The sequence below is a fragment of the Equus quagga genome, chromosome 1 (assembly GCF_021613505.1).
Source record: "Equus quagga isolate Etosha38 chromosome 1, UCLA_HA_Equagga_1.0, whole genome shotgun sequence".
Lineage (NCBI taxonomy): Eukaryota > Metazoa > Chordata > Mammalia > Perissodactyla > Equidae > Equus > Equus quagga.
The window spans coordinates 102,167,020-102,193,543 of NC_060267.1; the positions used below are offsets into that span (position 1 = coordinate 102,167,020).

Here is a 26,524-nt window from a genome sequence, read left to right on the forward strand (position 1 = left end):
GGCATGCAGCACAGGGAGTTCTCTCGAAGCACGCAGCAGTGCCTGGCGTGCAGCCAAGCCGCGGGACCGACGCTGCCCCTCTCAGCGGTGCCAGCTTGGCGCACAGCTCCCTCGTTTCACAAGTGCCCCCGAGCCTATCCCCCTCCCAGCACAAGGACGAATGAGTGCCCTCTGCACAACTCTGGCCCCTGGCCTCCCTGGCCCAGCCACAGAAATGCCCCGTGTGGTCCAGGCCCTGCTTGCACTCCTCTTGAGACAGGGTGCTGGCTCCCTCCTGCATAGCTGATAGGAAGAAGCACTCCCTCTGCCCACAGAGCTGTGCTTCCCCAGCGGGGCCGGCCCTGCCCTGGACCCATCCTGCCCTGGATGCCCTGTAGAGATTAGGGGCATCGCTGTCCCCTACCCAGGCTAAAGGGGCTCCATACAGCAGAGCCACCACTCACCTGCCTCAGTGGCTTCCCCCTGCATATGGAATAGAATCCGTAGTCCCCACTCACACCCTCACAGTTGGGCCCTGCGACCTCCAAGCTGGTCTCCAGCCCCACTTGCCTACTGGACCTCCTTTCTCTTCTTGAACCCACCAAGCTCGTTCCCACCTCAGGGCCTTTGCACTTGCTGTGCCCTCTTCCTGGGATGCTCTTCCTCCGGGTCTCCACAGGGCTGGCTCCCGTCCTTCAAGTCTCAGCACAAATGTCACCTTTTCAGAAAAGCCCTTACTCTGTTACTCTACCCCTGTTACTCTGTTTCCTTCATTGCACGCCAGACCTCCTGAAAGAATTCTTCATGATTTGCTCCCTTGCTTGCTGTCTGTCTTCCACTAGGATATAAGCCCCATGCAGACAAGATCTCATCTGTCTCATTCACGTTGTTTTCCCAGGGGCCAGAATGATGCCAAATACATAGCAGACTTTTTGAATGGATGAGTTCATTAATGAATTAAAAGCAGGCGAGATGTCCTAAGAAGCAAGCAGTCGACTCCTGCCGGCCTACAATAGAAAAAAGCACACTCTCTACGCCAGGTGCACTTAAGTAATTTTATTTAAAAAACCCACCTCATCCCGACAGCCGCCCCCGCCCCCAATCGCCGCGGTCCCGGCGGCGGCGCAGGTTCACACGTGGGCCCGCAGGCAGCCCTGCGTGCTGTGCTCCCCCAGAGCCCTGAGAAAACCCCACGTAGAAAAATACTTTACAAGGAATATGCTCTAATCTCAGCCAGAGAAAAATACAGCTTTCAGGGGCTGGAAGGGGTGTGGCGCAGGGCTGTACCCAAAATGCATAGGCAGGCAGGACGCTCACCGGGGACGGGGTCAGGTCTGGGAAGAATGACCCCACGCGAAGCCAGAGGAATATTGCATATGAGAAGGCCGGCGGCCGGGGCCAGCGCCGGGCCTGGTTGCATACGTCCGGGGAAATGGCAAGGCCTCAGCCCGAGGAGGGAAGGGGTCAGGGTCAGGGTGCATCTGCCCCACCTGCAGTCGAACGCAGCCCCCCGAAACCAAGAGGCCCTGGGAGCGGGTCCTGTCCAGTTCTGTCACGTGACAGAGGCCCAGAGAGTTTGGTCCACTTGCCTAAAGTCACACAGCTGAGGCCACCAGTGGCTGTGTCTCTGCTGTGCCACCTGCCCCCTAACCCCGAGAGCCAAGGGCTCTTGGCTTTTGCTTGGTGCCCCTGTGATGGGGGGCAGTGCCCTTTCACCCTGGGCGGAGGTTTACACAGGACTCAAGACAGCAGAGGCGCTGGGCAGTCCAGCCATGGCACGCACAAAGGCTCTCCAGGGCGGGGACAGAGGGGCGGGACATGGGGAAGAGGACGGGGCAGCTGGGGGATGGCAGGCCCTCAGGGAGCGTGTGGGCAGGCTGCTATGCGGGCCTCAGCAGGAGATGGTTCTGGCCGCAACGGCGAGGCCAGTAGCTGCTCAGAGACTGTCCAGCCCTTGATTGTCCGGAGGGGGTCAGACTCGGAGGGTCACCCAGTGACAGAGCAGTGACCCAGGACAAAAAGAACAGGCCGCTGACTCCCTGTCCAGTCCCTCAAATGGAAGAGTGTTTTCCGGGCCCCCAGGGGCCGCAAGGGTGGAGAAGGATGCAAATGGGAGTGGGCGCCCTGTTTCCTGAGACCCCATTAAGAGCCGGGCAGGGCAATGTAAGCCCCCAGCCCTGGATGAATCCCACCTGCCCACCTCCATCGCAGGGGCCACAGCCCAGACCACCACGGGGAGGCCCTGTGCCCATCTCAAAATTAGAAGGGTTTCTGGTCCGCAGGAAATGAAGACAACAATTTTAAGGAACGCTGGTGCTTCCAGATTTCAAGTGGGAATAAACTTCTTCGAATCACCACTTTGGACACTGTCAGCATTGGGCGTGAGAGAGAACGGCCCATCTCTCTAGGCTGTCTCCCTCTCTCCCTCTCTCTCTCTCTCTCTCTCCCTCCCCCATCTCTGGGCTTCTCTCTCCCTCTCTCTCCTCCTCCACTGATCTAGACGCCAGGCAAGAGCTGTGTCAGTTTGCGGATCCTATTTCCATGGTTTCCCATCTTCACTGAAATGGCAGGTGAATGAAACCTCTCGGGTCTTTTGTCCCAAATGACTCCCTCCCCACTGAGGGGCCTGGGCCGAGAGAGGACTGTGCAGATGGGCCAGCGGCCACGTGTCCTACAAAAACAGCAGGAGGGCTGAGCCCGGAGCCTGACACAGCTCCCTGATGGGCCAGACCTGCAGTCCCAGACCAGAGACGCGAAAGAAAGAATGGCTGACTGTCATAACCAAAGGCCAGCGCTATGCGGGAGGGATGGGGAGACGCCCACGCTCACCATCTCCTAACTGGGGACGCTCGGGATCCGAGAATCTCAGAACCAGCAAGGCCCAGACACGAGAACTCTGGCGAAGGGAAGGAGGTGGGCTCCTACCCTGAGCAGCGTCCCTCCTGGCATTCGGCTCTCTGGATGAAGTGACCCCCAGCCTCACCCTAAACGCTCCCATCAGGAAACTAGCCAGCTGCACCAGTATGGAAGCATCACCGGGATGCCTTCCACCTCAGTCCATGACTGCACTGGAGTATACAGCTCCCACTTGCTTACATCCCTTGACAGGGAGCTCACCCCTCCCTGGCAGCTCATTCTGGATCGATAGCTGTGCTGGGAGAAAGCACGCCCACTGAGCTTGGCTTTCTCCACCCCAGACCCCCTTCTTAGGATACCCTGTAGGGACCTGGGTCCCTACCCAGGCCCCTCTTCTCCTGGTTGAGCAGCCCATCCTGGCCTCTGTCAGGCCGGGCACCTCTGGGCATCTCGGAGACCTAACATGGAGAGAGACCTAGATGTTACTCCAACTGGGGCAGGACCTGACTTCCTGGCCCCCCCAGTCACCACAGAACCAGAGAACAGAGACGAAGTCCCGTCCGCAGCTCAGAGCCTGCCAGACCCACAGACGGACAAGTGGGTGGCACTTCTCCAGCCCAGCTACAGGTCTGGGAACCAGATCTGCCTGGGTGGCCTTTTGGGCGTCTGGACCACACGCTGACTTCAGAGCATCCGGGGGCTGCTGGGACCTGGCGCTTGTGGGGCCCGGCTGCTCTGTGCCAGCGGGCTGCGGCTGATGACCAGCTCCAGGACCTCCCCCGCCTCGGCCAGGAGCGGCACCGCCAGGCGACAGTCGAAGTCCCGCGTGCGAACGTGGTTGACCTGCATAGTGCACAGCCAAGGGGACAGACTGGTGTCAGCTGGGCCTGGGCTGAAGAGGGTGGGAATCACAGGGTCTCCTAAAGTGAGGGCCCTCCTCCAGCCCAGACCCAGGGAAAACCTAGAACTCTCATGCGGAGGAAGCCATTCTTCCTTTAACCCTTTCAATCCTGGTGAGAGTTTATCAAGAGGAAGTCCTCGGGAAGGGCCAGGACACCCTCCACCCCTCCACCACCGGCTCCTCTCCCTTATTAACATAAAAGGCACACGCACACTTAGCCTCCTGCCTACAGTTTGTGACACTGTCTTGTTTCTATCTTTTTTGTATTTTACATCGACCTTCTATTTCAAGCAAGGGGTGCTGGGTTTTCGTTCCTAATTGAGATGAAATTTTCCTTTTAAAATAAATTTAAGTTGAAAAAACTCCAATTGGGAGGAAACATATATTCAGTAAAGTCAGCACAAGTATGGTGGAAATCACAGGGAGGGAACAAAAGTAGCTGGGGCGTGGGAAGGGCGGCCCCGGGGCAGCTGGCCAGGGATGCCCACAGCTTTCCAGCTGCTCACCCACATTTCCCAGGCTCCCTTGCTTTGACCAGTTCTGACCAATAGGCTGTGAAGGGGAGTGACAGGTGTCGCTTCTTGGTAAAGGCAGAAAGGAAACCCACTTGCGATCTTCCAGTCTGGTTTCCTCTGCCGTGGAGCTGGAGGCGATTACAAGAGGGTGGAGCCTCCATCGGCCCAAGCAGAGGGAAGCCCACATGGGCCCGCTCTGGACATGTCTTGTACGTGATAAATGACTGTTTATGTGTGTTAAGCCACTGAGATTCCAAGTTGTTTGTTACACAACATAACTCAGCCTAACCTGACAGATACAACTAGTGTTGTCATTTTCACAGTTGAGGAAGCTGGGGCTCAGAGAGGGGAGGTGACCTGCGCAAGGCCACTCAGCCAGGGTACAAGTGAGGGCTGTGTTCCCACCCTGTGGCTAGGAAAGGCCGCTCCATCCGTGGTGCCCCCACCCAGCATTACCTGGAGGACCCTGTCGAAGGGTTGGAGGCCCCCACGTTGGGCTGGTCCATCAGGGCGCACAGTGTGGACATAGACACCCTTCTCCAGGAGGCCATCTGAGACGCTAAAACCAAAGTCATTCCGCATGGGGTCCTTGTGCAGGGTCACCTGCAAACAGAGGGAGGAAGCGGTCCCTGGAGCTCTGAGCTTTGCCTTCAGCCTCCCACAGTAGCTGGAATCCCTTGGTCTGGCATTTGATACCTCTGGGCCCGGCCCTAGCCCCTGGCCCAGCTGCGCTCCCCTGTCCTGTCCAAGCCTTCTCCAGCCAGCAGACCCTCCAGTCCACAGTGCTCAGCCACCGCGGAGGCCCTCGGGAAGGGAGTCCTTTTCAGGTCTCGTCCGGTCCTCTGGCTTCCATCCAGGAGAGTCTCCGCGGGGTACCCATGTGTTTCCACTGCTCATCTCCCACTTTACCAAGGGGCTGGCTTCAGACTCAGAGGATTCTGAGGGCTCTTGGGCAAGAGGATTTTTTTTCTCCTCTGTGTTCTATTTTTCTATATAGTAATCTATAGAGGGCAAAAATGCTGGTTTCTCATTTAAGGTGCTCATATATACACATACATATAATATACATAAGTCTTTATATTTCATATATATATTATATATACACACACACACACAATAACTTAAGTGGGGAAAAAAGTGAGTCTACTTAAAGAAAAATGTTAAGAATAGCCCAGCATATATCACAGGCATGTTTATGTGTCACCCAAATGACAGGAGTCTTGAAAATTCAACCTAGTACAAAACCCCTATTATATGGTGGAGGAGAACAAAGCCGGAGAGGGGTGGCCCATCTAGAGCCCACCGTGAGTCCTCACGGCACCAGGACACACATCCAGGCCTCCTGCGCCCAGCACCCACCTTGTGCATCTCCAAGGGTGTCGGCAGCAGCAGCTCCTGCATGTCTTCAGGGGGAGCTCGCGCCTCCCGGCCCCTCCGCCAGGGCCGGCGGCCAGGCCTGCTCCCAAGGGCCGTGCTCTGCACGGTGCCCGTCATGATGGATGCCTGTGGGGACACGGCCCTTCACTCAGACGCCCACTTGCTGTTTGCAGGCAGCATCTATGGACATCTACTGAGTGCGCCCCTTCAAGGCCCCAGTGGTGACCAGAAGAGATGAGGTCCCCGCCCTCCTGGGGCTCTCAGGCTGATGGTGGGTGAGGAGCCACTGATCAATCACAGGGGCCATCAGAAGAATTGCTGGCACTGAATGGCTAGTACTTACTCTGCGCTGGCTCAATTCTAAGCACTTTACACATGGAACTCATTTCCTTATCTACAGTATTATGAGACAGGCAAATACAATTTTTTTTTTTTTTTTTTGCATTTTACAGATAAGGAAACCAAGGCTTAAACAGATTAAGATTTGAACTCAGGGTCTGTCTCCAAAGTTGAGGGTCTTAACCAATCTGCTACCTTGCTAATCGCAAAAATAAATAAGATCAAATTACACAGGGCAGTGAATGTCACAGAGGCCAGGCGCTCAGGAGAGGCCTAGGACAGCGGATCTGGTCCAGTGGGAGGGGTCAGGGAAGCTTCCTGAGCTGAGAACTGAAAGATGAGCAAGAAGTGGGGAGGGAAGAGGCCCCAGCATGCAGAGGGAAAGCCATGAGCAAAGTCCCTGCAAAGCGGGACCCGGAAGAAGGCCCTGCGGCTGGAGAGGGTGCGCGGGGTGAGGCTGGGAGGGCGAGGGCACCCTGCAGCGGCCCGTGGAGGACACTAAGAAACCTTCATTGAGCCCAAGAGCAACGGGGAGACGCTGAGGAGTTTATGCAGAGGCGGGGGAGGGGGTGACATGATCAAACTGGTGCATTTAGAAGCATCTTCCAGTTGCTGGGTGGAGACTGGTCTGCAGAAATGGGCATGGAAGCCGGGAGGGGACCTGTTGGGGACCATGTGGTTGTCCAAGTGAAAGATGACTGTGGTCTGATAGGGGCGGTGCCAGTGGGGAAGGACGGGGAAGGACGAAAGGAGCAGAGTTAGGACATGGCCAGGAGGTGAATGGAAGGCGTGCTGAGGGTGGGGCGGCTGAGCGCGAGGGGTGTGGCCCTGAGGGGATTTGTTCACATTCAGACTGAGAAGTCCACAAGCGGGGTGCGGAGTGCTGGGGTTAGTGGGAGGGGGGATGCACTTCTTACACAGGGCATTACACAATTTCCTGGGCACAGAGGACTCTCCCCAGCCTAGAAACTGCTCTCCTCCTGCCTGTCACTGTATCTTTGTGTCCACTCGTGGCGCAAGGTTCTATCTGACATGGGGGCCGGGAGAGTTTTGGTTTTTTGAGGTCCCCTAAGGGAAGGCCGATTATGATAACAATTGTCTTAGGGCCAAACTGTGGGATTAGGGTGGGGAGGAAACAGTGGAGGGGCTACTGAACAAGGAGGCATAGAGGACCCATCTTGGCTCTTACAACTCACCCTCACCTGCCCGAGAGCCAGGGTCCAAAAGGAAAGACCAGAGACCCAGAATCTTGGGATAATAGAATCATTAAAAATGGAATCAGAGGGTCCAGGTGTCATGGGCTCTGGACCCCTAGAAATGTAGAATTCTAGGACTTCTAGTTAAGATGCAGACTGAGCTGATATAGGAAGCTCACATCTCCCTCCAAATTTGACAGTAGATTACATTTTTAAAAATAAACACTTTCAAAGCAAGAAAGGAAAATTTGGGGACAGGCATGAGCAGGAGTCGAACCATTTGGCCTATGGAACCAGATATATATGTTAGGAGCTGGGGTACCCATTCAGGGAAAAGAGAGTGTTGTCTCAAAGCAGGAAGCTGAGACAGTGTCATCCATTGTTGAATAGGGACTAGAAGATGTCTGTCCGCCAGCACAGGGGTTCAGAAGGGAGCCACCAGGACTGGAGAGAGCTGGGGAAACTACCTGTGAGAAACCAGGAGTCTTCGTGCAACCCACGCATGAGTGTGGGGCCAGAATCTGCCTTCCACAAATAGTGCAGTAGAAACACTGAGCTGAGATATTAATGTGAAAACTGGTCTGGAGCTGGTGAAGTCCAAGAGCCCCAGCAAAGACACTCAGGAGCTCCTACAGAAATCCTTCAACCACATGGCACGCGTGGGATGCCTGCAGGAGCAAGTGCTGCTGAAAGTGAGCACACCAATGAAATAAAAAGTCCACCTGCCCACAGACACGATAGATGAATTCACAGCCAGGGAACTAGGAAAAGGCAGAGAAACCATAAGAACCTTTAAAAGAAGTCTGCTGAAAATGTGCAGAAAAATAAGAAAATGAAAAGCAAACATATCAAAAAAGACTATAAAGATTTGAAAAATGAAGAGAAACTATAGAAATAAAAGATGTAGAAGTTGAAATAAAGTATTTAGGAAATAGGTGAGACAGCAGACTAAATATAGCCAAGGATAATATATTCATAATGAGAGAATTATATAATTCTCTCCTTGGCTATATTACTAGTCAACTGGAAGACAGATTACGGAAAGCAAGTAGAACACAGAGCAGAGAAAATGTGAAAGAAAAGTTAACTGACATGGAAGACAGAACGCCTGGAGGGTAGGGGTCCAATGTACGACTAACAGAAATGCCAGAAGGAGATAACAAAGGAGAGGCAATATTTAAAATATAATGACTAGGAGTTTTCCAGCACAGAAGGAAAAAAATGAGTGCCCAGACTGAAAAAAAAGACTGTCTCTAGTAAGACAAATAAAAACAAACTTACACTGAGAAACATCATAGCAAAAGAACCAGCCATTAGAGAGAGAAATCCTCAAAGCCACTGGAAGGAAAAGCACATTACTTTCAAAGAGACAACAACGAACCTAACAGCACAACAATAGTTGCCATAAGACAATCGAATAACATCTTCAAAGCCCTGAGGAAAACGTTTTTTCCCTAACATTTACAATCTTACAAACTTAAAAACAGTGTGTAACTGCTTATCTTGGTCATCTTTAGTTGTGGAATTCCTAATTGCTAGTAGAGGGCACAAAGCAAGCACTAAATAAATATTAGAAGAATGAATGAAATGGCTTGGAAGCCCATAAATTTGCTATACATGGTAACTATAATTTTTTGAGCATTTTGTATGTGCTGAAAACTTTAATTCATTCTCAACTAAACTATCATTCAAGAGTTGGGGTGAAATAAAGACATTTTTAGGATACTAAACCTAAAAGTGTTTACCACCTGAAGACCCTCACTAAAAGGACATCTTAAAGGAGGAGATCAGAAGGAAAAAGCGGAATGCAAGAAGCAACGGTAAGCAAAGAAATTGGTCAAACATGCTGATAAAACTAAATAAGTATTCACTAAAACCCCACACTAACTAATTTTGAGCAATTTATAAACAAGTTTGGAGATGAGAGGAGACGGTTTGGAGGGAGGGAGCAGCAGTCTAAAGCACCTGTCTCACTCAGGAGGAGGCAAAGGGATTGCTTAGGCTTTGTTAGGAAAATAAAATTAAGGTGGTGAAAATTTAAGGTAAGGTCAACTGGCCTGGTCCTTTCAAAAAGTCAGTGTTATGGCCTATCCACACAATGGAATATTATTCAGCCATGAAAAGGATGAAGTACTGACACTTGCTCCAACATTAAGCTAAGCAAAAATAGCCAGATACAAAAGGTCATATACTGCATGACTCCATTTACATGAAATGTCCAGAACAGGCAAATCCACAGAGACAGAAAGTACACAGCAGATGCTAAGGGATGGGAAGAGAGAAGAATGGGGAGATGCAGGGTTTATTTTTGGGACATCAGAAATGTTCTGGTGATGGATGCACAACATTATGAATATATTAAAAGCCCTTGAATTGTTAGTGATTATCCTTAATTCATTTGTTTTACTTTTAACATTCAATTTCCACTTTAAAATGGTAAATTTCATGTTATGTGAATTTTATCTTGATAAACAAAAATTTTAAGTCAGCGGCATTAAAAAGGCACTGGACTAAAATTAAGAGACTTAAGAGGCATAGCAACAGGTGCCAGGCATGGATTAGACACTGGTTTGGACAGACCAAGTCAAAGGCAACTTTGGAGTCAACTGTGAAAATCTGAATATGGTCTTAGTGTTAGAAGAGATTAAAATTTTTAAAAGATATTTCCATATATTCAAAAATGGAGTAGCTGACTAAAAAAGCAAATTACAAAAAAAGTATGTACATCATGATTTCATTACCTTAAAAGTACATATATACTCACTGAAGCAGTAAGAGTGGTGATCTCTGGGTGGTGAGAATGTTTTGTTCTTAGGTTTTATTTTTTATTTTACCTTGCTTATCTAATTTTATACCATACAAATGTATAACTTCTGTAACAATAAAAAAGTTTTAAATGTAAAAATTGAATATTAAAAGTAAAATAAATGACAAAGAAATCACTAAGATAATAAAAATTATAAAAATCTCCAAAATGATGGTGGAGAGAGTGGACAGGAATGAAAATTTAATCAATACAAAAGAAGGAAAGATACAAGATCAGAAGAAGTAGAGAGAAAGCAGGATAAATAGAAAGTATCAATTATATGCTAGAATTAAGTTTAATTATATTAGTAATCACCATAAATACAAATGGACTAAACTTGCCTTAAAAAAGAGAGACTCAAATTGGGAGGGGAAATCAGCTATATATAGTACATGACAGATACACATAAAATGATACAGTAAGTTTGAAAATAAATGTTAGAAAAAGACAGGAAATATTACTAAAATAAAGCTAGTAGAACAATATCATTATAGGGAAAATGGAATTTAAGGTGGAAAGCAGCTACCCCTGGTGGTCTAGTGGTTAAGATTCAGTGCTCTCACAGCTGCGGCCCCAGTTCATTTCCTGGTCAGGGACCACACCACCCGTCTGTTGGTTGTCATACTGTGGCAGCTGTGTGTTGCTGTGATGCTGAAAGCTATGTCACTAGTATTTCAAATAGCAGCAGGGTCACCCATGGTGGACAGGCTTCAGCAGAGCTTCCAGACTAAGACAGACTCGGAAGAAGGACCTGGCCACCCACTTCCAAAACAACTGGCCAAGAAAACCCTATGAATAGCAGTGGAACATTGTTTGATATGGCAACGGAAGGTGAGAGGATGGTGCAAAAAGACCAGGCAGGGTTCTGCTCTGCTGTCCACAGGGCCACCAAGAGTCAGAATCCACTCAACAGCATTAACAACAACAAGGTGGAAAGCACATAGAGATAGAGATACTGATTAATAATAAAAATAAAAATTCATGAAAAAGTTATAGCATCATGAATTTACATGAAACTAGTAATATAACCTCAAAGGTTAGTAAACAAAAATTGACTGAATGTTAAGAATTTGCCAAATCTCCAATCATTATGGGAATCTTATCATACTGCTAACAAAAAAAAAAAGATAAATGAAGCATATAAAATTAGCAAAAATGTAGATTTGAACAAATTTATTAAAAATCTTGATCTATATAGAACCCTACACCCAACAAAAGGGAATTCACCCTCTTTTGCAAGCACACATGAAACCTTTACTGAAGCTGATCACACACGAGGCCACAAGGAAAGCACTCTTAACAAACTCTAAAAAATTACTATCAAATTGAATACATTTTCTGGCCACAGTACATAAGAAAAGCCTATATGAACTGGTTTTAAATTTTGGATTAAAAAAACCACTTCTGTATAACTCAGGGGTTTAAATAAAAATCATAGTGAAATTCTGAAAATATTTCAAATTGAATGGTCAATAAGAGTGCCTCAAATCAAAACTTGTGGGACACAGCCAAAGCAGTGCTTACAGGTAAACTCGTAGCTTTAAAATGCACTCTGTTAGACAATAAGAAAGACTGAAGTTTAAGGAGCTTTGAAACCAGGAAAAGTATCATTACTTAAACAAATAAAGTAGAAGGAACAGAACATCAAAGCTAAACACAGAAGCGAATAAGATAGAAAACAAGGAAACACAAGAGAGAATTAACAAAGCCTCAGATTGGTTTTTTAGAAGAGCCTAGAAATTGGCAAGACTGACAGAGAAAAAAAAATGGCCCCAATCAACAATATTAGGAATACAAAGGGGGCAAAAGCACAGACAAAGCAGAAGTTTAAATCACTGCCCTCCGAGTATGAAGGAGTTTCAGAAATGACCCAGTCGGGTCCTCCCTAGATGTCCAGGGCAGCCTGTTCCATCATGGGCAGCGCTGACCTCACACGAAGCTGCATCCACTTCTCAGCTCCCTGGGCCCTCAGCTCCCGTGTTGACATCCACACGCTTCCACAGGGCATGCCCACAACCATGTCCACATATCGCACAGACACCAAAGCTGCCCCATGCATCCAAATGTACACACTCAGACACACGTATTCTGAAAACACACTCAACATTTGTGCATGCAAGAGTATGCTCACACACATGCATGCACACATGCTCCTAATGCACACACAATGATGCCGGACACGTTCATATGTGCACACACCCCAATGTGCCACACAATACTCTCAGTCACACTTGCACTCGTGTCAGTGCACAGTCTGCACATGCGTGAAGTCAGCTTTACACAAAGGGTGCCAGGCGAGTGCATGCTACATGTTACCCATGAGCAGGATCCCATCAACATGCTTGCCTCCCATGGGCACACACTCGGGGGCGTCCACACACGGGCGCCCCCAGGAAGGACTGCAGGGGGTTGGCCATACCTCCAGCTCCCTCAGCAGCTCTGACTGACCACACGACTCCAGGTCTTCGAGGGCTTCCCCAAACACATGCCAGAAGCCCTCCTCAAGGGCGGGGCCAGGGGCTGGGCTGTAACGTAGGAATCAGAGAGCGTCAACTCCTGGTGGGCGGGTGGGCGGGCAGGCAGGCTGGGGCCTGAGGAGTCTTCAGGGCCCCGGGGCCCAGCGCCGGGCTCGAGGGGCCATAGCGTGGGAGGGCGGGCAGGTAGGCAGGCAGGCATCCTCGGTGGCAGTGCTAGGGCCCCAGGGCAGTGGTTGGTGACACAGAACGGGGGGAAGACGCAGTTAGGGGCAACCAGGACTGTCGGTGGCCATTTAGAACAGGGGCAGATGAGACGGGGTGGAGAGCGGTGACACAGGACACCTGAGAAGAGAGACAGACAGACAGACAGACGGACAGACAGAGAGGAGATCCATGGTGTAGCCCCAGCGGACAGCCCCTGGCCCCCCCAAGACACATGGCACCGAAGGACAAGGAGAGGGACAGAGCCAGAGCCAGCAAGGACACAGACGGATGGAGAGCATGGAGTATTTGTGCTGGGGCAGGGGTCGAGGATACCCCCTAACTTCCATCACAGCTTGGATAAGCCTGTCATCAGCTCTAAAATCAAGCCTCATTAGAATGGCAACAAGTCACATTTTCACGCTTGGTAGTTCACAAAGCCATTCGCCGTCTACAGAGTCCCGGACGTTTATAAAGTATGCTGTGGTTTGCAAAGCACCTTCTCTAGCCTAGGCATGCAGGCTTTCCTCTCGCACGGAGCCTCAGGGATGAGCATGCAAAGTCGTTGCCCACTTCCCTTCCCATTTTAAAGATGAGGAGATGAGGCTGAAGGACATTCTCTCCATTCCAGCTGGGTCTACGGACCCTGAGCTGGGCCCTCCCCTGGGCACAGTGCTGTGGAGGGGATAAGGTGTGGCCCTGCTCCTAAGGAACTGGGGACTCACTCGCAAGGTAGATATGGCACCCATCGGTGCCAGCTCTGAGCTGGGGTGCCACGTGACTAGCCAGGTAGACAGCTGGGTAATTGGGCAGGTAGATGCAAGGCGGCCAGTGCCACCGGGAGGGTCGCAATAGCAGCCGTGGAACAAGCAAAGGAGGGAGGAAGGCCTTCTGCCAGAGGAAGTCAGGGAGCTTCCCACGGGCAGGAGCTAGAGCTGGGTTTTTTTTGTTTCTTTCCCAGGAAGATTAGCCCTGAGCTAACATCTGCTGCCAATCCTCCTCTTTTTGCTGAGGAAGACTGGCCCTGAGCTAACATCCATGCCCATCTTCCTCTACTTTATATTTGGGACACCAGGCAGTGCCATATCCGCACCTGGGATCCAGACCACAAACCCCAGGCCGCCAAAGCGGAACATGCGCACTTAACCGCTGCGCCACCGGGCCAGCCCTGAAGGATGGTTTTTGAAGGATGAGTAGGCATTGGCCAGGAGGGGAGCGGGAAAGGCGTTCTAGGCAAAAGGAACTGCCTGAGCAAAAGCACAGACACAAAAAGGGGGTGGCTAGGGCTGAGGGGAGCAGCGGTTCTCCATGGGCCTGCTCTCGCTAGGGGGCGACACTACAGAAGCCACCACACGCCCGGCCAGGGCTGGTGCCCGTGATGAGGGCCCCCGTGGAGGCCATCAAGCAATCCAGGCTAAGTCGGGAGGGTCTGGGTTCAAGTTCTGAGTCTGCTGCTGCTCTTCTCAGAACTGCAGGTTACCAGACCTGGAAGGGCAAGCCAGGCTGCTCCCCCTGCCACACCTCTGCCCCTGTGCCTTCCCCACCACGGCCTGGCTGCGATGCTCTGCCCAGGGCTCCCTGCCTCCATCAGGAGGCGCCCCTCCTCAGGGTCCAGGCCAGACCTCCCATTGCCCCCCCACTCGCGTGCAGGGACTGGCTCCCCTCACCCAGCCCAGCCAGGGGGTCGTCTCCTCCTCGTGGCATCCCCCCACAGACCTGGAGGGTGGTTCCCAGTCCTCCTCCTCATCCTCCTCTTCAGGGAAGCTCTCATCAGCAGGGGCCGGGGTGTAGCTCGTCCTCTGGGGCTCAGTTGCAGGGGGGCTGCTTCTCAGCCGGCTGGGCCGCCACTCCTGGGGGGTCACGCCCCGGGGTGCTGCTTGGGGAGTGTAGGAACCTGGCCAGTGGAGAGAGGGAGCATTTGCATCTTCTCCATGCCTTCAGCTTGCCCTCCTTCCTGCCCCATTTCCGGCCATGCTGGGCAGCCCTGGATAGGTCTTTGCCCTCTCTGGGCCTGCATGACTACCCAGAGTCCCCTGCCACCGGGTCCCTACCCCCAGAACCCCCCAGATCTCCTGATCACCCAGGAGAAGAGTTCACCCCCAGGGTTCTGGGACCCTGTCCCTGCTCCACCGGCCTTGGCCCTGCTGGCTCCTCGCCTAACAGGGAGGTTCACCGTTTGGCCACCCTTGTCCCCCTGCCTTTGAAAGCTCTAAAGATCCTGCCCCAGCGGTGAGCTGGGAGATGCTGACCACGTGCTGGAGGAGGGGAAGCCGAGCCCCAGGGAGAGCAGACACACAGCAAGTGAGGACCAGGGCCAGGAGCCACGGAGCCGCCGAGAGGCCTTGCTCCGTGAGTTCCCTGAGCTGGGCCTGGGGAGACCCCGTGGCTCTGGGTCACAGAGGTCAGAAGGGCAGCCACTGGATTCACGCGTCCCAACCCCAAGGCCACTCATGGTCTCAACATGCACGGGCAGGAGAACTCATGTCTAGGCAGGCACTCGGAGGCGTCCAGCCCCAGCCAGGTCTCGCAGGACGGGTGGGAGGGGGCTCTGCCTTCCCATCTTCAACTGGACGCAATAAACCTTGCCTGAGCCCCTGCTGGGTGCCAGGCACTGGGCCGGGGACAAGGAAGACAGAAGGCAGTCCATTGGTCCCTGACCTCACTCACGGTGGGGGAATTGGCTGTGGACGCTAATGAAAATGCCCGTGGTTCACTCGGAGGAGCGGGGGCCCGGGGATGCTGAGCAGCACAGTCAGGTCGCCTTCAGGAGAGCGTCCCTAAGGGACGGAGCTGGGAGAGGAGGAGCGAGGAGAGGACACAGCGGAGGGAACAGCCCTTGTGAAGGCCTGGCAGTTGGGGCAGCCCAGAGAGAGCGTGCTGCTGGTCCGAGGGCCCGGGTGTTACCTGGGCCCCCAAAGCCGCCCTCCGTGGCCACACTGTCCCAGGACTCCACAGCGCTGTCCACACTGGGCATGGCCGGGGAGCCCCGGGCTGCCCGCATGCCTCCTTTGAGCGCCTCTGGCAGGTCATCATCCACGTCGCTAGCCTCGCTGAGGCTGCCCGACTTGCGGGGTGGGAGGGGGCCTGGGAGGAAAAGGTGTGTCACTGCCACTGGCCTCTGACCTCGGAGACACAGAGCCACTTGGCGAGCATTTCACCACGTCAGTCTGGTCGGGAGCTCACAGGCCCTGAGCCCCAGAGCTGCTGCTGGGGCATCTGACAGGTGGGAGGTGGCATGCTAACAGGCAAACCCACTCCACAGATGGGAAACTGAGGCTCCGGAGGCTGACAACACGCCCAAGGTCACATGGTGAGCAACAGTGGAGCCCAGATCAGAAGCAAGACCCTGAAGCTCAGGTTCCTTCCACAGCGCATGGGGGCCTCCCTGCCAACTCAGGGAAACTCAGGGAAACTGAGGAACGCACAAGTCACAGCTGCAAGCAGCCTCAAAAGGCAGGAGGTGATGAAGAGCGTGGCTCCGACCCAGGCTGCCCCACGCCAGCTGTGTGCCCTTGGCCCACTGTGCCCCTCTCTGGGCCTTGTCTCCTCAGCTGTCCCGGGTGTCCGCCCCCCCACAGGATTAGTGAGGTTGCCTGAGGTTGGGCACACATCCTGGCACAGAGGCACGGGGGATCCGCCTTCCTAAACGGCTGTGTGGCCCAGGCGTGGGGTGAGGCTCACGGTCTAGCTGCTTCTTGATCTTCAGCGTGACGGTCTCACCAGCCACCTGCAGGAGGTGGATGGCCTCACTCAGCGGCCGGCCCTTGAGGCTAACACTGTTGATGGCCAGAATACGGTCTCCAACGTGGATAGCGCCAGTCCTGGGGAGGGGGCACAGGCAGGGGATGGGAGTCAGACACTCAGGGTTTTGGAGTAATGATCTGCCCTCAGGGAACTCAGGACCCCCAAGGCACAGCGTAGCTGACCTCAGTTAAACCCAGCTGCAAAAAAAGTAAGTGTGATCTTGGGTTGCATGAAGAGGTATAAGGTATACTCTTCATAGAGGTACAAAGTCTAGAATCTGGGAGGGGATTATCCTGCCTGACTCTAAAGTTAGGTTCTGCAACCAGGGCCAAGCCTGAGTTTTGAGTGTGGTTTGAATCCCACATACGAGCGGCCGCATACTAGCTACACGAGCTCAGACCAGTTTCTTAGCTTCCCTGAGTCTCAGTTCCTGCACCTGTAAAGTCAGCGTGATAATACTTATTGTATCAGTTATAATTGAATGATGGATGGATGGAATGGATGCATGCTTCCCTCCAGCAGAAACACACGGGTAGCCTTTCTTTCTCCCAGGGCCTCAGTTTCCCCACCTAGAGAATGAGCATAATCCCCCAGGACCAGCTGACTTCACAAGGGGCTTCGAGGGGCTGATAAGGCCGGGCCCCAGCGTTGCTCTGGTCCAGTGGTTTTCTACCTAGATACCATTAGGACACCTGAGGAGCTTTTTAAACAATGCAGACGCCTGGCCCCCACCTCCAACCAATTACATAGCGGCTCTAGGAGTGGGCGGGGAGGGGCTTCCCAGGAGCAGCCAGGGCTGGGAGGGCGGAGAGAAGCCCGCAGCTGGTGCTGAGAAGGCACCCGACCTGGTGGGGGGTCCGGACGCAGAGGACTGGGGCGGGGGTCTTGAACCCCAAAGGTAGATGTCGCCCCCCAGGTGGAGCTCACGGAGAGTCGGGCCAGCCTGTGTGCCCCCCCAGCCCAGCACTGCCCAGCAAGCTCCCCAGGGGCCTGAGGAATGAGTGAGTCAGGGAATGGGGGATTCAGAGGGGGAGGCCAGCACGACGGCCACCAGCCACACGTGGCTGCAGGGACCCGGAGCGCGCCTGGCCCCAGTGGCAATGTGCCGAAAGTATAAAAACACAGTAGGTTCTGAAGACGTAGTATAAAAAAGGAATGTAATGCATTTTGTTAAAAAATTTTTACATGTTGAAATAAATGTATACTTAAGACTCATTTTATTTGTTTCTTTTTACTTTTCTAATGTGGCTCCTAGAAAGTTGATAAACAAACGTGTAGCGCGCAGTGGGACACGCCGAGCATCCTCGGCCAGGCGGAGGCGCCCAGCAGCCGCGGGAGGAGGGCGACTCAGAGGGGAGAACGTCCGCGGAGCCTCTGCGGTCTGCCGGGTGTCCAGCAGGGGGCGCTCCAGGAGCGGAAACGCCACACGGAGCGGTGGGGAGCCTGAGCCCCAGGATCCCGGGCCTCCCGCTGCGCCCCAGCCTGCCCGCCAGAGCTAGCCAGCCTCTCCCTCTACAGTCAGCTCCTCTCAGTGCCGGGAGCTCGCGGGAAAACGCTCACGTCACCCACGCTGGGGTGGCCTCCCTGTGATCCCCAGGGGGCCCCCTTCCACCTCTGGGTCCCAGACCCACTCGCTCTCCCTCCAAGCCGCACAGCCTGGGACACCCCACTTCTCACAGCTCCCCCAGCTGCCACAACTGCGGGGACACTTTTTAGGGGAGAGGACAGCAGGGGCAGGAAAAGCCCCAGGCTGTAGGGGAACCCGGGATGGACATGGCCCCTGTACTAGAAAGGCACACAGCAGCCCCTCCAAAAAGGCTCACAATGCTGACCTTCCAGAAGCGGTGGAGCCAGGCTGGGAGGGAGCAGGGACTGAGCGCACACTGTCCAGCATGTACCTGGAGCCGGCCGTCTGCAGGGGCTGGCCCACCTCTGCCCAATGGAGGCTCAGAGAGGGGAGGGACAGGCCCCATATCACCAGGGGACCCATGTTGGAAGAAAGGTCAGAATCCAGCTTGGCTGATCCCAAAGCCCAGCTTCTGCCCCATAAGGGTCCCCGGGCCCACCCAGGGTCCCCACAGAGTCCTGGCTCACCTCTCAGCCAGCCCGCGCTTGGTGAGGCCTGAGATGACAATGGGGTCGAAAGGCTCCTCGGTGCCGGAGATGGTGATGCCCAGGGGGCCCCCGTAGCGCTTCAGCTCCACCGTGTAGCTGATGGCACCTGTCGTCTCCTGCTCATCTGCAAGGGCAGACCCATCAGGCAGGGCCCAGGGGGCAGGCCCAGGAGCTGGGCGCCCCCAGCCTCCAGCCTTAGGGAACTCACTCATCATCCACCCATCCATCCCTTCACCCACTCACTCAAGCCATGACTTCAGACAGCTCAACCTGGGGACCTGGAGGCCATCTTATGCCTCCAGAAATATTTTCTTGCACCCAAAAAGCATTTTAAAAAAAAAAAAGGAAAAGAGGGGCCTGCCCGGGGGTGCAGCAGTTAAGTGTGCACGTTCCGCTTCGGCAGCCCGGGTTCACCGGTTCAGATCCCAGGTGCGGACATGGCACCAGTTGGCAAGCCATGCTGCGGTAGGCATCCCAAATATAAAGTAGAGGATGATGGGCACGGATGTTAGCTCAGGGCCAGTCTTCCTCAGCAAAAAGAGGAGGGCTGGCAGTACTTAGCTCAGGGCTAATCTTCCTCAAAAAAAAAAAGGAAAAGAAAAGAAACATGGAACTGACATCTAAAATACAGATTTCACACACCACAGATAATAAGAACAATAATGATGGTGACAATGATAATGATGATAAGAAGAAACCAGATCTCCAGCTTTTCTTAAAAAAAAGCAGAAATCTGTTCACAAGTGACCCCCTTTTCAGGATAGGAGTTGGTGGCTGCCCCTCCAAATGAGCGATTCGCTCTCCCGTGGCCACAGTCCTCACCCTTCTCTTTGTCCCACTGACCTGTGTCGTTTTCCTCCCTCTGTCCAGTTCACTCACTCCGGTCACCTGCCTGGCCTCAGGGGTCTGAGTCTGCAGCCTCTGCTCCTTCATTCACACCCCCTCACAGCAGCGCAGCCCCACCCTCATTCCCATTCCACCCGCTTCTCCGCTGCCACCTGCTCCTGAGGGTCTCCGCTGCTGGGCTCTGTGCACCTCAGACTGCCCGACATCCCCAGTGACAGGGAGAAGTGCACAGTGCCACCCCCTCCCATGTCTGTTCACTCAAAGAGTCTCTACCAGCCAGCCCTTGGGGAGCACCCATCCTGGACCCCCTCGGCCGAGGGGAGCCCCCGTGGTCAAAGCATGGGCCTCGAGAGGTGGCGGGTGGGGTGGGGGCCCTACCAGAGTTGTCCTCGTCCTTGCGGATCTTCAGCTTCACCAGGTCCTCGCACTGCTGCAGGATTTGCACGGCGTCCTCCATGGGGCAGTTGTCCAGGCGGATGTTGTCGATGGCCAGCAGCTTGTCACCTGGCTCCAGAGTGCCCGTCCTACATGAGCAGGAGTGGGGGTTGGGAAGGAGCCTGGCGCGTGAGGTGCCATGTCCACCTTCACTGACCACACCCCCTGCATGTGCCCCAGGCCCCCTACCTGTGTGCCACGCTGCCCTTCTTGATGTCAGAGATGATCAGGGGCTCCCCTCGCTTCCTGCTGGCCGCTGAAGGACAAGAGGACAGAGTCCAACCTTCCATCACCTCAGCCTCAGCAGTGGGGGCCAGGAGCTCGGGCGTGGACTCAGAGCCACACACCCCATTCCCACTGCTTCCCAGCTGGGTGACTAAGCAAATCAGCTCCCCTCTCTGTGCCTCAGTTTCCCCTCTGTAAAATGGGGATGATGCCACAGGCCTCATGGGGTTGTCGTGAGATGAAACTAGACAAGGCAGGCAGGAAATCTCACACGAAACCCTGGCACACAGTAGGTGATCAATCCACATCAGCCCTTTTTTCCTCTTGCTCAGCCCATCCCCCAGCAAACTGTGAGCTCCCCGAGGGGCTGCATCTGGCTGGTGTCTCTGTCCCCAGCAGCACCTGGACCAGGGTGGGGACCCAGAGCCTCTGGGGCAGGGTGGCCCTGCCACAGTCGGCTCTTCCCCCCCAGCTGCAGGCAGTGCTGGCAGCACGGCTCATGGCGGCTGCCTCTCTGGAAATACCCTGTGGCCCAGGAGTGCCCTGAGGTGAGCCCACATCCCACAACCGGTCCACGCAGTGGAGCAAGGCTGCCTCCCAGCTACACGCAGGACGGCCGCACCGCTCCTGCCCTAGAGCTCTCCTGGGGCTGGCCCAGCCCTCGTGGGCGACTGCATCACAGCCTGGCTTCTTCCTCTCGCCCGCCCGCCACACCGCTGGCATGCGAGGTGCCACATCCCCCTCCACGTGCCCTCACGGCTCCCAGCCGTGGTCCCGAGAGCTCTCCCGCATAAACCCTGCACACTGCACGGAATGCCCAACTGCCAAGCCGGTCCTGCAGGAATACAACCCAAGACGGGTGTCACAGGAGTGGCTAAGTTTTCTTGCAAAAAAATCCAATTGTGCTGATAGGTTTTCCCGTTGGTGACCAGAATGGGAACATGAATTAAGCACCTACTGTGTTCCAGGCCTCTTCTGGGCCCTGGGAACACGGAGAGAGACAGAAAACCAAACCTGGCCCATGTGTTTGGTGCCTGACATGCCGCTCCATCCCACCGGGAGACCCAAAGGCTAGAAGACACTCATTGTGCAGAAGGGGAAACTGAGGCTTCAGAAGCTCAGGTCTTGCCGAGGACACACGGCCACACGTGACAGGGTGGAGGGACTCAAGTCAGCCTCCCACCGGAGCCTTTCCCCTGGGGCCAGGCATGTGTCCCTGCTGTGAAGAGGCCAGCGGCCGCCCCCGGGGCTGGGCACCTCTTTCTCCTGGCAGGTGGGCTGGCCCCAGGGCCAGGCAGGCCGTGGGGCGGGGAGGGACTCACAGCTGATGGTGATGCCCAGCTCCACGCCGCGCCTCTTGGGCAGCTTCACGTGGAACGTGCCGCTGCTCGGGATGACGGACTCTGCGCACAGAGAGACGTGGACTCGGTGAGACCCAGGAGAGGAGCCTGAGGTGGGCCCAGCCACACACCCATTCTGCTCCAGCCGGAAGAGACCCCAAAAAGTCCCAAGCCCATGCTGCTTCTTCCACTGACTGACAGAAAACTCAGGCATGGTGAGCCGACAGATCCACCCAAGACCAGCCCACCTGGTCAGAGCAGAGTTGGGACTGGGCCCCAGACCTCATGACTGCCAGCCAGGGGGATCCCCACAGCCAAACCCAACCCGGTTCAGATCCAGACAATTCGCGGAATAACCACTGTGTGCCAGGCCTTAGCGGGGTGCTCGCACACGATTCACCTCATCTAATGGGAACACCCCTGGAGCAGAAGGACTCCACCCCTATCTCTCAGTCGGGGAAGTGAGGGCTGCAGAGAAACATCCTTCCAAAGCACAGAGGGGCCGCCCCACAGGACGGAATTCTCGCCTGAGCTGCTGTGTGGGGCTCAGAGAACTTTGAGCCCCCAGCCGCCCTCCCCAGGTCCTGTTTGCAAACTCCCTCATCACCCTCACACTGGCCATGGGATCCCTTCTTCCTTCCCACCGTCAGTGCTCAGGCATATGCTGCAAAGGACCCTGGGAGAAGGGAGATGGGGGCCGGTGGAGATGAGAGTGGGGTGCCGGAGAAGTCAGAGGCATCGCTCACCCGCTACGTCGAACTCGACCTCCAGCACGACCTTGTGGGCCAGCGCCGCGTCTCGAAGCAGCTGGTTGGCTTCCTCCATCGTCCCGTCTTCGGTGGCAATGCCGTTGATGGACAGGACACGGTCCCCCACCTGCAGCAGCCCACACCTGAACCCGGGCAGCCCGGCAGAGAGAAGCAGGTCCATCACCGTCCCAGCTCCACAGGGAGACAGGACATGGTGCAGGAGCAGGGCCCAGCCTGCCCGTGGTGTGACTCTCAGCTCAGCCCCGTGCCAGCCAGAGGTCCTCAGGCAATTTACCACATGGCTCCGGAGAGAAGGGTGTGACCTTGCTGGGCCTCAGATTCTGTTTGTCCAATGGGGATGATGCCACGCCTTACGAGATGCATATAGAGAGGACTCTGACTTCAGACAGATAGGAGTTCAAGTCCTGGGTCACTCAGGAGCAGTGTGACCCCGGGCAAGTGAATCAGCTTCTCTGAGCCTCAGTTTCCTCATAGGTAAAATGGGGCTGGTGATGGAGTTGATGTGATGGTTAGGCGAGATACCCTTGTACAGCCAGGCTTGGTGTATGACTCGGTTTCCCTGGCTGTCCATGAGCCCCCTGAATTGGAGAGTGGCAGGCCCGGCGGGGAGGGGCAGCAGGCTCACCTCTCAGCTGGGCTGTCCGGCTCAATGAAGCGCACGAGGGGCGGGGAGGACAGGGTCTCGGTGGCGAAGATGCCGCCCTGGAGCTGGAGGCCAAAGCCGCTGAGAGGGTCTCCACAGAGCACGACCTCCGTGGTCTCCGTGTGCACGATCTGCCCGCCGGGACCCACTGTGCTGGAAGCCAGCGACACTGCGGGGAGGAGGCATGGCGCTCAGGCGGGCCGGGCAGAGCTGCCCTCCCTCCCGCCCAGCCAGCCCCGCGCCAGCCTGGAGGCCCGACTCACGGGCCAGGCTGTCACAGCCTGCCCTGAGCCCTGGCCTCCTCCCCAGGCGATGGGACAGAACCCCACAAGCAGGGCTGTGGCCAGGATCCAGGAAGACGGCTCCTGGGCCTGCCAGTTGTGGAACAGAAGTCCTGAGGGTCGCTGATACTATGCCAGGTCACGTCCTGTTTTATTATTGCGTATCACATCATATCAGATCACCACTAGTATATGCCATAGTCCATGTTATGTTATGTTTGCTAACGGCTTTATTGAGGCACAATGCACCCACCCTAATATTCACACATCTTGAGGGTACAATTCAATGGCTTTTCGTATATTCACCAAGTTGAACAACCTCCACCACAATCAATTTTAGAACATTTTCATCGCCTCAGAAAAAAGCCCTGTCCCCTTTAGCTATGGCCCCCACCCCCTCTCTCCTGTGAGCAGTCGCTGAGCTACTTCCTTCTCTGTAGACGCGCCTGTCCTGGACAGTTCACAGAAATGCAATCACACAACACGCGGTCTTTTGCGCCTGGCTCCTCTCACTGAGCATCGCGTTGCCAGAGTTCGTCCGCATAACAGGAGCATCAGCACGTCACCCTTTCTAAGGCTGAATGGCACCCCTGTGAGGACCCCACATTCTGTCTGTCTGTTCATCTGCTGACAGCATCTGAGTTGTTTCCACCTTTGTGACAGTTTGGATAACGCCACCACGAACAGTCACATACACGCTTTTGGGCAGACGTGACATATGCTTTCATTTCTCTTGGGCAGATCCCTAGGTGTAGAGTTGCGGAGTCCAACGATTACTTTCTAACTATTGGATTATGTTTCTTAATACACACTTTTATATTCCACATATAAAAACATTCCTATTATTAATATGGATACTAGATATCACTTATTAAATAAAATTTATTGCATTTCATTCTATTACTAATTATATTATACTATTATGTCTTCATATACTATTTTGTTATAGTTTATATTACACATTACAATGTGTGTAATATATTATGATGTCAGGTATATTGTGTTGTTCTATTTACATTGACTATTTTTTTCACTATTACATTCCTAATGATAAGAATGGTGCCTGGGCGCCAGCCCGGTGGCGCAGCAGTTAAGTATGCACGTTCCGCTTCGGCGGCCCAGGGTGCACCGGTTCAGATCCCGGGTGCGGACATGGCACCACTTGGCAAGCCATGCTGTGGTAGGCGTCCCACATATAAAGTAGAGGAAGATGGGCACTGATGTTAGCTCAGGGCTAATCTTCCTCAAAAGAAAAAAGAATGGTGCCTGGTACATAGGAGGTATTCAAAAATGATTTTTTAACTAATTGTTATCATCAATAATAATAATGATAATACTTTATTAGGCACCCATCCTCAGAAGGGCATAGGAAAGGGGTCCCAAGAGCCCCGAGCCTCCACATGCCGCTGCCTATGAAGAGCATTTCTGAATCTTTTCACCTACACATCCCCAGCTTCAGTGGCTGACAAAGGTGGTTGGTAAAGGTGTATTTTATCTCTCAACTGACTGAAGTGTTTCCCTTTTCACCTTGACTGCTGGGAAGTTCATAACCATATTCAGCTCCTTTCAGGTGCCAGGTGACTTGTACTCCTTTTTTCCCTAACCTGGTTCAATTCCAAATGGCCCAGTTTGACCCTCCATCCTTCCTTGGAGGCAACTCCCATGGCAGGAAGTGGGGTACACTTTCTACATCAACAAAGTAAAGACTTCCCAGGAAAAATTTCCAAATTCTGGACATTCTCGTGACTTTCGCTACTCCCACATGCCTCCTGCATTATCATTCACTACTATTTATCTTCACATTTATTCACTTTTTTAAATAGTTAAGTACATTCATTTCAAAAGGGAACTATATACATAGCCATTATAAATAAAGAGAAATGTTTATAAACAAAAGGTGAGTAGAAATATATATCTAGTAAAAGTGAAGATGATTACATCCCCGATAGCTAGTTTCAGGCCTGTGTGTCTTTGTCTTAGAGGAAATTAAAAATGTCCAAGAGGCAGTAAAGACACCGTTCGCCACACTCAGACTTTCTCCTTGAATGGATCAGAAGGACCGAATGAAAAGAAAATGAACTGTGAGAGCTTCACACAAATCTGAAAAGGCATCATTTCCTCAGGACACTTTGCCATTACCTATTGAAAACTTTCCATAATAAAAATGCAAGACTAAAATGTACAAAGTGGCACCCCTCAGGTATGTCCTTGTGCAATGCACAACCTCCCCAACCATCCACAGCAGCCTGGTATACCACTCATGCTAATTAACGACCCCATCAACACTTGGGGCCACGTCCAAAATACCCACCCCCTCTTTGGCAAATCTCTCTCTCAGGCAAGGAGGAGACCATAGCTTACATGAGCTCTTGTGCTCCCTTCTTCGCTGCCTCCTCCGCCCCACTGTGGTTCGGGGGCTCATGGGCTGGGATCCACGGGGAAGGGTGCTGGGGTTGGTGCAGGAAAAGGCGTGGTTCATGGTCGGCGAGGAAAAGGGAGTCGAGGACAAGGCTGGGGAGATGAGAGCACAGCCCCGTGAACCCAGCAGGGCCCTCCACCCTGCCACACAGCGGCTTCTGAAGCCGCCCAACCCCGGGGGGATGGGGAAGGGGGTGCCTTCTCCCCTTCACCGCCACCACTCACTGGGGACCTGGGGTTCGTCTCCCCGCTGGGCCTCAAAGACTGCAGGCTTCCCAAACCTGGGGGCGCAGCCGCCAGGGAGGGCCCCCCATCCCTGGGGCGCAGGGTGCCTCGGGCAGGACCCCCATCCCTGGGGCGCAGGGTGCCGCGGGCAGGACTCCCACGCCTCCGCCCCGTGAAACATGCACGCGCCGTGCAGGCCACGTTACGTCGGCTCGGGTCCGGGGCACCAGCGGCGGCCCAGGCGGGCGGTCCCCGGGGACCGGGCCGGGGGCTGCGGCAGGAGGGCGCGCAGGGCTCCCAGCGGCGCGGCTGCTCGCTCCTCTGCACCTTCACTGCGGCCGGGGCGGGAGAGAGGCCGAGTCAGGGCGGAGCGGCCGGAGCCCCGAGCGCTGCGCCTGCGGATGAGGGCGGACGGCAGGGCCGGGACCCCGCGCCTCCCCGGAGCGAGGGCGGCGCTCGGGAGTCTGCGCCCAGGGCCTGGACGCGCGCGTCAAAGGGACAGGAGGAGCGCGGGGCCGGGTCCGAACCGGGCGAAAACTGGCCTCGGCTCTGCGAGAAGGGCAGCCGGCGGAGGTGTGGCGCAGCGCCTCGGGGTCCTCCGGGGCTGAGCGCGTGGCCCTTCCAGCCTGCAGACCCGCGCGGTGCGCTGCTCAGACCCGCCCGCCCCGCCCCTGAGGCTGCTCCTAGTGCTCCCACTTCAGCCTTTCACAGGCCTGCCCCCGAGAATTGTTGGCACTCCTGCTCCGTCTGAGCATCTGCTTCCCGGGGACCCCAGAGATCCTGCCTTCCCCACCTGCCCCAGCTGATCCTCCAGGCTAGGCCACCCCACGCCTCG

At 54.3% G+C, this 26,524-nt stretch overlaps 1 protein-coding gene across 6 annotated transcripts in view; it reads right to left on the reverse strand.

The window, feature by feature from the left end:
* Window positions 1-1,092: 1,092 nt before the first annotated feature.
* Window positions 1,093-26,524, reverse strand: part of GRIP2 (glutamate receptor interacting protein 2) — a 58,903-nt gene continuing 33,471 nt past the window's right edge. For 3 of the 6 annotated variants that reach the window (XM_046652932.1, XM_046652942.1, XM_046652923.1), the window contains 15 exons: window positions 25,896-26,021; window positions 25,408-25,557; window positions 22,748-22,934; window positions 22,099-22,244; window positions 21,335-21,415; window positions 19,977-20,043; window positions 19,731-19,876; window positions 18,486-18,630; window positions 16,329-16,468; window positions 15,552-15,731; window positions 14,364-14,541; window positions 12,389-12,494; window positions 5,611-5,754; window positions 4,708-4,854; window positions 1,093-3,678 (listed from right to left, as the gene is read on the reverse strand). In XM_046652932.1, the coding sequence (XP_046508888.1) occupies window positions 3,520-3,678; window positions 4,708-4,854; window positions 5,611-5,754; window positions 12,389-12,494; window positions 14,364-14,541; window positions 15,552-15,731; window positions 16,329-16,468; window positions 18,486-18,630; window positions 19,731-19,876; window positions 19,977-20,043; window positions 21,335-21,415; window positions 22,099-22,244; window positions 22,748-22,934; window positions 25,408-25,557; window positions 25,896-26,021 (2,102 nt within the window). In that variant the 3' untranslated portion in view covers window positions 1,093-3,519. Of the gene's footprint in view, window positions 3,679-4,707; window positions 4,855-5,610; window positions 5,755-12,388; window positions 12,495-12,646; window positions 12,789-14,363; window positions 14,542-15,551; window positions 15,732-16,328; window positions 16,469-18,485; window positions 18,631-19,730; window positions 19,877-19,976; window positions 20,044-21,334; window positions 21,416-22,098; window positions 22,245-22,747; window positions 22,935-25,407; window positions 25,558-25,895; window positions 26,022-26,524 lie in introns of those variants that run through there. The other 3 variants (XM_046652952.1, XM_046652971.1, XM_046652961.1) reach the window with 3 other exon arrangements.